An 11,959-nucleotide genomic window follows, 5' to 3' on the forward strand; every position below is an offset into this window, starting at 1 on the left:
CCATTTATACAACTAAGACTAAAAAGCTACTGGTCAAAGTCGTCACCTCTCAACAACCATTCTTGTCAATATAGTTTTAACTCATAAACATTTCAGATCCCTGAAATTTCTAAGTAAAAAGATTCTTCTTACTTATCCCAAACACTAATAAACTTCCATTTGATACAATTCAATACACTTAAGCAAACTCATGTCTTCTCTTTGAAATATATTTGATAATGATCTACAAAGACAAAACCTGTGCAAATGTAAAGTGACAAAATGGAAGAAATAAAACATGTAATCAAAAACCCCAAATGTCTTCCCAGGGACTGGGGAGAGAGTGACAAATTCAAGAATGCTATCTAATCCTCTAGATATTAGATTTCTATGGACTTAGGGGAAAATGTGTGCTTATAATCTTACTCTGAGTCAGAGGAATAGACTTACAGTGCTATACTTATTATCCATTATTGTGGTTCAAAATAAAAAGACCTTGTAATTAATAAAAAAAAAAAGGCATGTGTGTTTTTAATATCAAAGAAATAATCAAACAGACCATACAAAAAACTAGGGAAATGTAATACCAAATGACATTACACTTATGCTTTATACTCTTAAGACAAACCTTCCAAATATGACAGTGTTAAGTTAGTTAAAAAAGGAGGTATTCCTATTGGGTTGCATTCCTCAGTCAATTTTTCAAAGCCCATTTTTATATCTAATCATTCTATTCTACTGGTTAAAAAAAAATACTTCTGAAAATCAAAAACTCAAAAGTAAAAATTTCCAATTTTTAACTTTGCTAATAAAAATTTTCAGAAAGATTTCACAAATACCTATTAATTTCACATGTATGAATCTTAATCATTACCTCCATTAAATATTTGTGCTGGAATAAAAATGAAAATACTGACTCAACGTGGTTACCTTATGCAGCCCTTATAAGTTAAAATGTGCAAATTTAACAGACAATTTGAGTTCTTCCATTTTATTTTTAAGATGGCTCCATTTCTTAGGACAGAACAATACAAATACAAGATGCAGTTCTTGGGACCGGCTGAGACCACATTCATCTGCCCTCTTAAGCACAAGCTCAGCTCCCAAAAGATAAATCACAAATCCGAGAGGTTAGGAAAAAGTGTAGACTAGGAATTCTAATCAAACAAGAAAAATCAATTACTGACACTGGCATTCTAATCATCGCATCAGTATTAATACAAACTCAATCCTTTCTAGTCAGGTAACCAGTCATTCCATTCCTAATCAAGTGGTTTCACAAACTGAAAAAGTAAAAGAATCACATGAAGGTGTAAACCAATATTCTTCCTTTAAATAAGACACTGCAATATAGAAATTATTTTTTATAAGCTTTTTTCCTGAGTTCTGCAGGCGTCATGGTACCTCAGAGCCCCAATAATCAAGTAGTTCATGACAAAAGATAAAAGTAAAAAAGTAGACACAGAGATCTGTGAAAACTTCGCCCATTTTGCTGTAAGTATCCATTGATCGATTTATCACTTCAGCAGGAATTCCAGATAATAGAAGTGCAGCTGTTAGTACTGTTGTCTTTATCTTCTTTTCACTCTGCATAGAGAAAGACTTAAATAAACATTACAGCTTTCAGAAGACTATTTAAGCTCTATAAAAAACATCAGTGCTGTTATTTTTGCCTAATTGATTTCAAAACTGTTAATGAAGTTTTAAGACATCAACAATATATTAACAAACATTTACTGAGCATATAATATGTAAAGGAACAAACTGCTCGGCAGTAAGGAAAAGACACTATTCTTGCTATCAAAAGTTTAAAAAAATAAGTCCTATCTTGGCGGTTAGGATATAAATAATCATTTAAGATACATATAAAAGTTTAAGACAAAAACAGGAAAGCATTCCCAGACAGGACATAAATATTTGCTAAATGAATGACATGGATAATGTGTGCTATAGTGGCTCAAAGGAGACAGAAATTAATCCAGTATTTTATGTTCAAATAAAGCATAGAGAAGGATTTCAGGAGGAAGTAGAATTAAAAAGCAGGCCTTCAAATTAAAGAAGACAAAAACAAACAAACAAACAAACAGGCATTTGAGAATGAGCAAGATTTAGATGAGCAGAAGTGAGTGGATAAATCCTATTGTAAGGTTAAGTCTCATAACAACAAAAGTCAGAAAAGTGATAGATGTTCTGGAGGACAGTCAATAATTTGTAACAGAATCAAAGGAACATTCTGTAGAGTCAACCCTAACTGCCATGCAAAGAATTCATGTTTGATTTCATATGTAATAGGATGTGTGTGTGTGCGTGTGCACAAGCTTAGTTATATCTAACTCTGTGACCCTATGGACTATAGCCCATCAGGGTCCTCTGTCTATGGGACTTTCCAGGCAAGAATACTGGAGTGGGCTGCCATTTCCTTCTCCAGGGATCTTTCCAAACCAGGGATTGAACCTGCATCTCCTGTGTCTCCTGCATTGCAGGCAGATTCTTTACCACTTGAGTCATCAGGAAAGCCCCATGCAGTAAGATACAAACATTTATTCATTAAACATTTATTTCCTAGTATAATTTTCTAGTCTCATTCCTTAAGAGATTCAAGGCTGAATTTTCATTTAATTTAATGATTTGGTATCACCAAATCCAGTCACACGGTTCAAAAAAATTTTTAATATAAAAAGCTGTAGTTTTCAACTGGAAATCAAAACTTATGTCCACAAAAAACTCATTCAGGAAAGTTCTTAGTGGCTTTAGTCATGCCCATCAATGGAAAATTATATAAATAAGTGGATATATTCAGTCAATGGAATATTGCTCAGGAAAAAAAAAGACAATGATTCTACTGATGTACTCAACAATATGGATGAATCTCAAAAATACAATGTAGAATGAAAGAAGCCTTACATGAAGAAGTATGTACTGGAACAATCCCATTTATATTAAGTGCTAAAACAGCTAAAATTAATCTATGGTAGGAAAAAGAAAATCAGACATTCATGGTGCAGTGGTTGGGACTGCCTGGAAAAGAGCATGGTGGAACTTCCTGACAGTAATGTTCTAAACCTTGAAAAGGATTTGGGTTTCACAGGTTGTCAAAACTCATTAAAGGTGTAATAAAGACTTAAGCATTTCAATGTATGAAAATTTTACCTCAAAATAAAGAAAAAGAACCATAAAGAAACACTGAATTTTCGTTGATATGTAAGCTGAAATGTGTAGCGGAAAAATATGCTGATGTCTTCATGTACAACATACTTTATAATGCACCAAAAAAAGAAAGATGCATTTTAAAAAAGTGATGCATTGAAGATGTATAGAAAACTGAGTAAATATATGATAAATATAATGAAATTTTCATTACAGAATCTAGGTGGTAACTAAACGGGTGTTAACGGCATAATTCTTTCGATTTTTCTGTTGAAACCTGTTACAGTAAAATGTTTTGTAAAAAGAAAATTGTACAGTAATTTTCCTTTTCACTCGCCCATTTACCTAGTAACCGATACATACTCTACCATAAATAACCACTGTTAATAATTTCATGTAATATTCTTCCAGAGTTTTTTTACACATATACAAGCAAAATCAAATACATGTAATTTTCCTCCTTTTTACAAAAAAAAGGAGTATATTATAGACGCTAGTCTGTATTTTTATCTTAGTATTTCTTGACAAGCTACCATTATCAGCACATGGAGACCTTTATCATGCTGAATGGATACACCATAATTTTTTTAAACTAGTCACTTATTAGTAGACATTTAGGTTGCTTCCAAACTTGTGCTACTGGAAAACTAAAATCAATGTTTCAAGGGCAAACATTTAAATAAATGTTTTAATTAAAATTACATTCTTGGAGAGGATCAATAAATATATATATTTATATCATAAAAACATTTCAATTAAAAAATGAAATTACTTATCCTTCTTTACTCTTACTTTGAGTATGTGACTATATGACCCCTCAAAAATATGTTTCAGATCTATTAAACACACACATGAGGTCCATCAGTGCATTGCAAATGACTAAGCAAACAGTCAAATAGCCATTTTTTAGCAAAAATCTCACACAAAACACAATTACTCAAATAAGCTTATCTTCTATACTGGCAAGCCAAGTCCCATAGTATAACTATAGTCAAGTAGACCAGGTCAACACTGACACTCCTCATAATTCCGCTCTCTAAGTATGGCCAAGTGTTTTTTGCAAGTTATCAGACCCTTGGCATTAAAGATAAAGTGCACTGTTATTAAGTGCTCAGTAAAGACACACTAACTAAAGATAACTGAAGCCATTTTTAAATTAACTTTCGCTATTGGAAACAAAATGTATTACTAAATTTACTAAGTAATTAAGTTAAACACTTTCTTAGACAAGTACTACTCAAACTCTGTAATGAGGCTTTTCCCCCAGTCCGTCTATATCACCCAATTTAGAGAAAAAAATGAATTTACCTTGGGAAAATATTTGTACAGTCCCATGTATGCGAGTTGTAACGTAAGAAAGGGAGCGAATATGGACTGTGGAGACAGAAGATATATCATTACACACTGCCAACACAACCATTCAAATTGCAATACATCAGACTAACAGCAGTGATAAAATTCCGAGAGAAAAAACCATAATAAAAATTTAATTTTAGTGGCTGAAAGCAGTCCTGTTTCTGCAAAAGGGTGACTAATACAGAGATTTGCTTTCCTTAACATAAAGCATGTTTCTAAAGTCATATTTTATGAGGGAGGATACTCTTTTGATATTCCCCAAAATGTCTTCTCTCTCAAAAATTGACCTTTTAAGTAATTTAAAGTGTTAGGTGGCCACTGATGTATAATACATCATGCAGAAACATTCCTCTCATCTAGAGGTAATTAACTGACAATTTGAAAGTACATCAAAAAGGCTTAGTACTCAAAACAGATGCCATACATACCTCAGTCACACTTTCGGGCAAGAAATGAACTCATCTCTGGCCCTCACATAATGAGGTGTTTTTATTATAGATAAAATAGCTTGGTTATCTCGCTTCTCACACAATAAAACAGAAAATATCTAAATAATACTTCAGTTACATTTATTTCTAAAATAAAATATCATGAAGGGAGTAAAGGAGCAAGCATTACTAAATGGAAGAATAGTAAGAGCAGTGATTAACAGCTGAAAATCCGACAGCAAGAAAAAAGCCCAGAAACCCAAAAAACTTCAAACAAAATGAGGCACAAAAATAGGACATAATTTTAAAAACATGGAAGTGCAGAGGCCTTTAGATAAAAGGGAAAAAAAGCAGCTATACATCTCACTAAATACTGAAAGCTACAACGACAATTTATCATCAGAAAAAAATAAAATCTGCTCAACAGAATTCTCTTTAAGAAAAACCTGGCATAAAGAGAGACTTTTAAAAGCTTTTTTGCTTAATAACATTAATCTTAATTATCTGAAAATTTACTTATGTGCCTGATACTTGGTAGGTATTCTTAAAATGTCTACTGAATGGAAACACCTCAAAGAGCAAGACGCTGAACTACGAGTTGCGCTTTTCTTTTCTTCACATACTGTAAAACAGTAAAACACATGCTACCTTTCTCTGAACAGCCACTGGCATGTAAGGGTACGTGATGGACTGCTATTATGGTAACAGTACAACATTATAAAATGCTGAATGCCTCTGAACTCTAAAAAAAGTACATCACGTTCAGAACCAAAACTGCATTTTAGTATTTCAAGTTATCTGAAAAGTGGTAATTAATATATAGGATATGTAGGTAATTTACCCTTTGGTTTTGGAATGAAACTGCCTGGGTTTAATCCCAGTTGTCACTTAGTAATGTGACCCTGTACAAATGATTTCACCTGCGTCTTCATTCCCTCATCTACAAAACAGATTCAAATGATACCTGGCTCATAAGGATGAGGTTAAACGAATTAATATATGTAAAGCACTTAGAGTGGTACTTAGCATATAAAAAGATTTTGGCAAAAAAAAAAAAAAAAGATTTTGGCATTGTTATCAGGCTCTGTATTTAACTGAAACACTTCATTCTGTACCTAGGGCAAACAGCAGTTTATAACACATCTCCAAACAGTAACATGGACCACAAATATTACATTAATATTAGAAATGAATCTTATAGATTAAAAGCACTCATTACTATAACCAATTTTCATTTTCCACTGTTTCTTACCAAATATTTGCAAACAAAGACTCTCACTCCAAAGGCAAGAAGAGCACAGCCCACCAATCTAAATATTCGAAAAGAGTCAAATTCCTCTGTTGTATTTCCATCTTCTTGACTGGGCTTTTCACTAATCAGCTGTTTCCTTAGCTTCATTGCTTCTTCAAATCTGGAGAGGTACTGTTCCAGGCTGTGGCGAGAACCCCTCTGGACAGAGTCGGTTGTCAGGTCCCCTCTGTTCCGCTGCCGGAGCTCAAGGCTTATATCATTACTGCACTCAGAAGGTTTAATGAAAGAGTCCAGTGGGTCTCCCAGCTGAGTCCCCTTTACCTCGGCCATTCCACTCTGGTCAGTCGTTCCTGCACTGACTGAATCACCCAGCACTACTCGCTTTGAAACCGAAGGAATGGTGAGGGAGTTCAGTTTATCACTGTCCTGCTGTTTTGATTTTGTTTGACTTTCTTCTTCTGAGAAAAGAAATTTAGAAGCCTTAAGTATTACATACTGGCCAACATCTTTCTTATTAATGTTTAAAAATATGCCACTAGAGCTAAAATTTGGCAGCCTCTGAGTTAATACTGATCCTTCATAAAGAAACAAATTCCTTCCTCTACACACACAAAATGTCAAAAAAAGTATTCTTTCAGAGGATATAACCCAAACTTTGGGGACAGAAGATAAAGCTAATAGACAAGTTGGGAAAGAGTTAGGAACGGAGATTTTCTAAAACCACTATTTTTAATATTACATTTCTGAATCCAGAATCCGATCAGCATAGGGTGTGGCATATCCTACTGCTACCGGTTTGCGTAACCCTTCTACTGTAATCTAGGAGACATTAGAAGGTACTTCAGCAGTTTTAGGATGCTGTTCTGGTTTAAAACAAAACAGAGGGCGGGGGAACATTTAATGACAGATAAAATAAAAATCTCACAGCAAAAGAACAAAGAAAATGCTTTAGGAAAGAATATTCTGCTATTAACCATTAAAGGAGAAAATGTGTCTCCTAACAATTGTTCTAGAATTTGAAATATGGCTCTTAGCTCTCTTAGCAGTTTTCAGTGGCAAATCTGTGAGCTGTCTAAAAATTCAGAGTTATATATCTAAAGCCCCACAGACCAAAAGTCACAAGAATCTAAGGAACTTGCAGCCAGTGACTTAAGGCCAAATATTAGAGGCAACACTAAATGGAAATTTAAGAGTACAGTAAATACTCACAGGAAAATAAAATTTTTTAAGAAACCCATCGTACATGTCATTGGGGGAGAAATGAGGAATTCCTTTCAGTGTTGAAGGCAGTTTCTGACATCATTCATATCAATCTCTGCACATTACGAGATAAGGCCTCAGATGGGTCTCTAAAGAATGGTCGCTTCAATTTTTTTTTCACCTGCAGATGACAGTGCTGAGGGCACCGCACACAGACACCAGGATATGGGTCCGTGATTCACTTCGGACGAACTACAGGGGCTGCTCAGTAAAGACAAGCTCATAGGGGCCGACAGAGCAAAAAGAAGGCAGACGCTAGGGAAGGCACTAGAAGGGAAAGCATTTACAAGGGAAAGAAAGGCAGGCAATCTTCCTGACGGGCACCGTGGGTAGAGCAGTCTGGGAATAAAATGTGCGCCCTACAAGAGAGGCGAGGGGGTGACGAGGGGGGGGTTGGGGCCGCCTCAGGGTTAGTGAGCAGAGGGTACCACGGCAGTGGGTCTCAGGATCGAGAGCATTGCCGTTTGCGGCGGAAAACTGAGGAGAGAGACGAGAAACGTCCTGCGGTGAAGTGAGAACCTGGGAACTCATCAAAGGGGCGGGCCCGAGGAGAGGTCAGACAGCAGGGCTTGGTCAGAAAAGTCAAGGGGTGGAGGAGGGAAAGGGAGAATGATCCCCAAGACTCAAAAGGGATGGGCAGGAGACTATGGGGAACGAAGGCTCTCACCCGCGCCGCTCCCGGGCCTGTGAAAGCCCATGATTCGGTTGATGCGCTGTTCCGAGTTCATGAGCAGCTTTCTCCGCCGCAGCTCCGCCCGACGCTGGGAAGCCGACAGGCCTAAGCCAGCCGGGGCCCCCGGCCGGTCCCCGGGGTCGGTAGCGACGGTGACCGGCTCCATCTTCCCCTCCACTGTCGAGGAGTGGTGACGATGACGTGAGCGGCAACCGGGGCGCCCAAGACTTCAGACTGGGCCGCAGGCCGCGCGTGCCCCTACCTCTGTGGACCCGCCCCCCAGAGCGCAGGGCCGCATATGTAGCGTAAACACGCGCGCCGCCTGTCGGGACCAAGCGCGAGCCTTGAGCCGCCATCTTGAGTGAGGGCAGCCTTGGCCGCTCTAATTCCTCCCACCTTGGCTGGTCCTCAATGCTCCTCCCCCGCCACCCGGCCGCGTTGCCGTTCACTCGGAGGTGAAGTAACCCGGCATCCAGTCTGACCCACTGGAAACGTGTGAGCGAGGAATAGACTCCTCCTACCTGATGCCAGGAAGCAAAATGGAGCCTGCACTGTCAGGCACTGGTTTCCAGTGACCTTCTTCGGGCTCGCTTAGAGGCGTCGGGAATACGTAACTTCGAGAGCGACGCTTTATGGAGTGTTGCGGCTGGGATTTGTTCTTGATGCTGATTCCTCATCTTCAGCAGTGCTTCTACCAAATGCATGCCTGTTTGATGAAGACCTTCCCAGTGAAGCCTTCCCTGTTCACTCTATGTTGTCGCCTCGACTCAACAGTCTTTGTTCTCCTTATCTGCCCTTTGTCCTTAACAGTTATTACTGACTCTCAAGCTGAATGTACTTTTATTATCTGCTTCCCACTTCGTAAAACATAAACTCCATGAAGACAATCACTGTGTTCTTGTCTAGGGCGGCAGTTGTTAGAACAGTGTGGGCCCTCAACAGGGGTGCCTTATCCATTAGGCCATGTTGACAGCATACAATAGGGGCCCAAGAAGATATTTTAATTTCAATTTTTTATTAAAGCAAAGTTGATTTATAGGATTGTGTTAGTTTCCAGTGTACAGCGAAGTGATTGGTATATACATGTGAAAGTGTTAGTCCTTCAGTCCTTTCCAACTCTGCAAGCCCATGGACTGTGTAGCCTGCCAGGCATCTCTGTCCATGCTATTCTCCAGGCAAGAATGCTAGAGTAGGTACCATGTCCTTCTTCAGGGGATCCTCCCTACCCAGGGATTGAACCTGGGTCTCCCGCATTGCGGGCGGATTCTTTACCATCTGAGCCACCATATGTATGTATATATGATGGGCTTCCCAGGTGGTGCGGTGGTAAAGAATCTGCATTCCAATACAGGAGACAAGCAGGTTTGCTCCCTGGGTGGGGAAGATCCTCAGGAGTAGGAAATGGCAACCCTCTCCCGTTGCCTGGAAAATTTTTATGGACAGAGGAGCTTGGCAGGGTACAGTCCCTGGGGTCACAAAGAGTCAGACACAACTGAAGCAATTGAGCAGGGCAAGGCAAAAGGGCTCTGGCACATCTCAAGAAAAACTTCCCCCAGTATCAGAGCTTTACAAGGGCAAGTCCATCTCCATTTTTTAAATTTTTGTGTATGTTATTTTTTGCTTTCTTTTCCTTTAAAAATCTTTAATTTTTCTGCCATTTAAAAAAATTTTGACCACTCTATCCCATGCCTAGCATTGAGAGCACTAGATTAAGTTTACCTGAATAGTTGCACAAATTTTTCTTTTAGAGGAAGTGTCAAAACTTGACATTTTCAATGATTTAAATAAAGATATAAAACTACTTAGGCTTATTTGGTATGTACACACATATACATGTATACTTCCCTATATTCTTTTTAAAATTCTTCTTTTCCATTATAGTTTGTTATAAGATACCAAACAGTTCCCTGTGCTATACAGTAAATCTTGGCTGTTTATCAACTTTATATATGAAAGTATGCATCTATTAACTCCATTACTTCCAATTTACCTTTCCCCTGCCTTTTCCTCTTTGGTAACCATAAGTTTGTTTGTTTGTTTTCTAAATAAGTTCGTTTAGTTTGAATTTGTTTTAAATGAGAAGGAAAACGCAGCGATAATTTATATATAATGATGAATCCAGCCTGGATGGTAGTCATTATCATACTGACACAGTCATGAAGTATAATTTTAAGTGTGCTTTTATAGAGGAAGGAGCCCACAAAAGCAAAGTACCTACAGCCCACAAAAGTTTTAATGCAGCCCTGGTGTGCAGTAATTACTAAGTGAATGAGTAAATGAGTGAACTGAATCCTTGTCAGCTCTTGAGAGGATGCCATGGTCAGATCACTTCTGAGGCTGCAGAAGGTGAAGCAGCCAAGTGTGTCCCCTGCAATGTCCCCTTCTATGAAGCCTGCTATATGAGCTTGCTCCAAGTCAGGAAGCCTGTGAAACCCTGACTAGATAGAAGGTAATAAAATACTATTTTTAACTGTTTAGTCACTTGACCCTGTCCCAGACAGAAAAGGATTTTGAAAAAAAAAGTGTAAAAACAAATGGCAATCTTTTTTTGGATTCAGCAAAAAAGGAGCTCAAGTATAAACACTGAAATTGAACATTTCCTCTTTGTTTGGATGATAGCTGAATCTCCAGGGACATGCCCTAGTTAGTAATTTTAAAGCATTAGAAAAGGTTTCCTTGCGTATCTGTACAGATCTACATCTCTGAGGCCCAGACTGTGCCTTTAAAAATTCTACAATTGAAAAAAAAATTCTACAATTGAAATAATTAATTCCTAGTAATAAATGTGCAGAACTTGATAAAGTTCTGATAAGTCATGATCAATTACAATTTGGGGACTTCCCTGGCAGTCTAGTGGTTAACACTCCACTTCCACTTCAGGGGGTGTGGGTTCAGTTGCTGGCTGGGGAACTAAGGTCTCGCATGCTTTGTGGCAAAATAAACAAATACAATTCCAGGGTAAACAGGTTTTTTTTCACTTGTGATAGCATATAGAAACCAAGTTAATATTTTGATTTAGATAGATGTGTTGATGTATGATGCTGATGAAGTGAGGTAAGAATTTAAAGGATCAAGATTTCCTATTACATGCTTATTTCTGGGGAACTATTTCTCTATGACGTTTCCATAGTTATTAAATTTCCTAGTGCTTCTCAGTGGTATGATTCCTTGCTAAATGATGTGCATAAACAATTCTTGTCTCCCTTACTACAGAACTTTACAAGGGCAAGTCCACGTCCATCTTTAATTTTTATGTGTGTTATATCTTGATTTCTTTTCCTTTAAAAGTATTCCTTTAAAAGTATCTGTTTTTCCCCACTTAAAAAAAAGATTGACCACTTTTACCCCATGCCTAGCACTGAGAGCACTAGATTAAACTTACCTGCAAAGGTGCACAAATTTTTCTTTTAGAGAAAGTGTCGAAACTTGGCATTTCAATGAGTTTTATGTGATTTTTATTTGACCCTAGTGTTAAGGTAGGTTAATATTAATACTTTATTGACTAACTGTAGCTACAAAGCTGAATAGATTGAGTCATAAGTAATAAAATAATTCCAATTCTGGGGTTAAAAGTAGGCAGTAAGTTCATGCTTGGACACCTCTCTACTACACACAGCAATCAGTAACATTTAAAAACATAAAGGGAAAAAAATAGGACCTCAAAAACAAGAGAAACATCTCAGCAGATCCGAGTATCTGAAACATAGCAGTGTAGCTAGACAGGCGCCTGTTGGGCTACAGATCCAGAAGCAGGCAGTGAGGCACGATCTACGTGTAAGAGGAACTCAAAGTGTTCCTCATGAGACAAAGGGATGGACAGGACAAACTCACTGCTTGAGGACGGTCTGTGCATGCTAAGTCATG

The 11,959-nt window shown here is 37.9% G+C and overlaps 1 protein-coding gene across 1 annotated transcript; it reads right to left on the minus strand.

The window, feature by feature from the left end:
* Positions 1-954: 954 nt before the first annotated feature.
* CAMLG (calcium modulating ligand) lies at positions 955-8,484 on the minus strand. Its single transcript, XM_043465481.1, has 4 exons — positions 8,090-8,484; positions 6,163-6,620; positions 4,435-4,500; positions 955-1,566 (listed from the first exon to the last, which is right to left on the minus strand). Exons 1-4 carry the CDS (start codon positions 8,259-8,261, stop codon positions 1,375-1,377), a joined length of 888 nt encoding a protein of 295 aa, XP_043321416.1. The 5' UTR covers positions 8,262-8,484; the 3' UTR covers positions 955-1,374.
* Positions 8,485-11,959: the final 3,475 nt, after the last annotated feature.

This window comes from Cervus canadensis, chromosome 4 (assembly GCF_019320065.1).
Source record: "Cervus canadensis isolate Bull #8, Minnesota chromosome 4, ASM1932006v1, whole genome shotgun sequence".
Lineage (NCBI taxonomy): Eukaryota > Metazoa > Chordata > Mammalia > Artiodactyla > Cervidae > Cervus > Cervus canadensis.

Bases quoted from the DNA above. Each gene is read 5' to 3' on its own strand.
- CAMLG (XM_043465481.1), bottom strand. From the start codon at position 8,261: ATGGAGCCGGTCACCGTCGCTACCGACCCCGGGGACCGGCCGGGGGCC. The intron at 6,621-8,089 runs GTGAGAGCCTTC...TTCTTTTCTCAG, and splicing joins CAGGCCCGGGAGCGGCGCGG to AAGAAGAAAGTCAAACAAAA. The intron at 1,567-4,434 runs GTAAATTCATTT...TTCTCTATGCAG, and splicing joins TGTACAAATATTTTCCCAAG to AGTGAAAAGAAGATAAAGAC.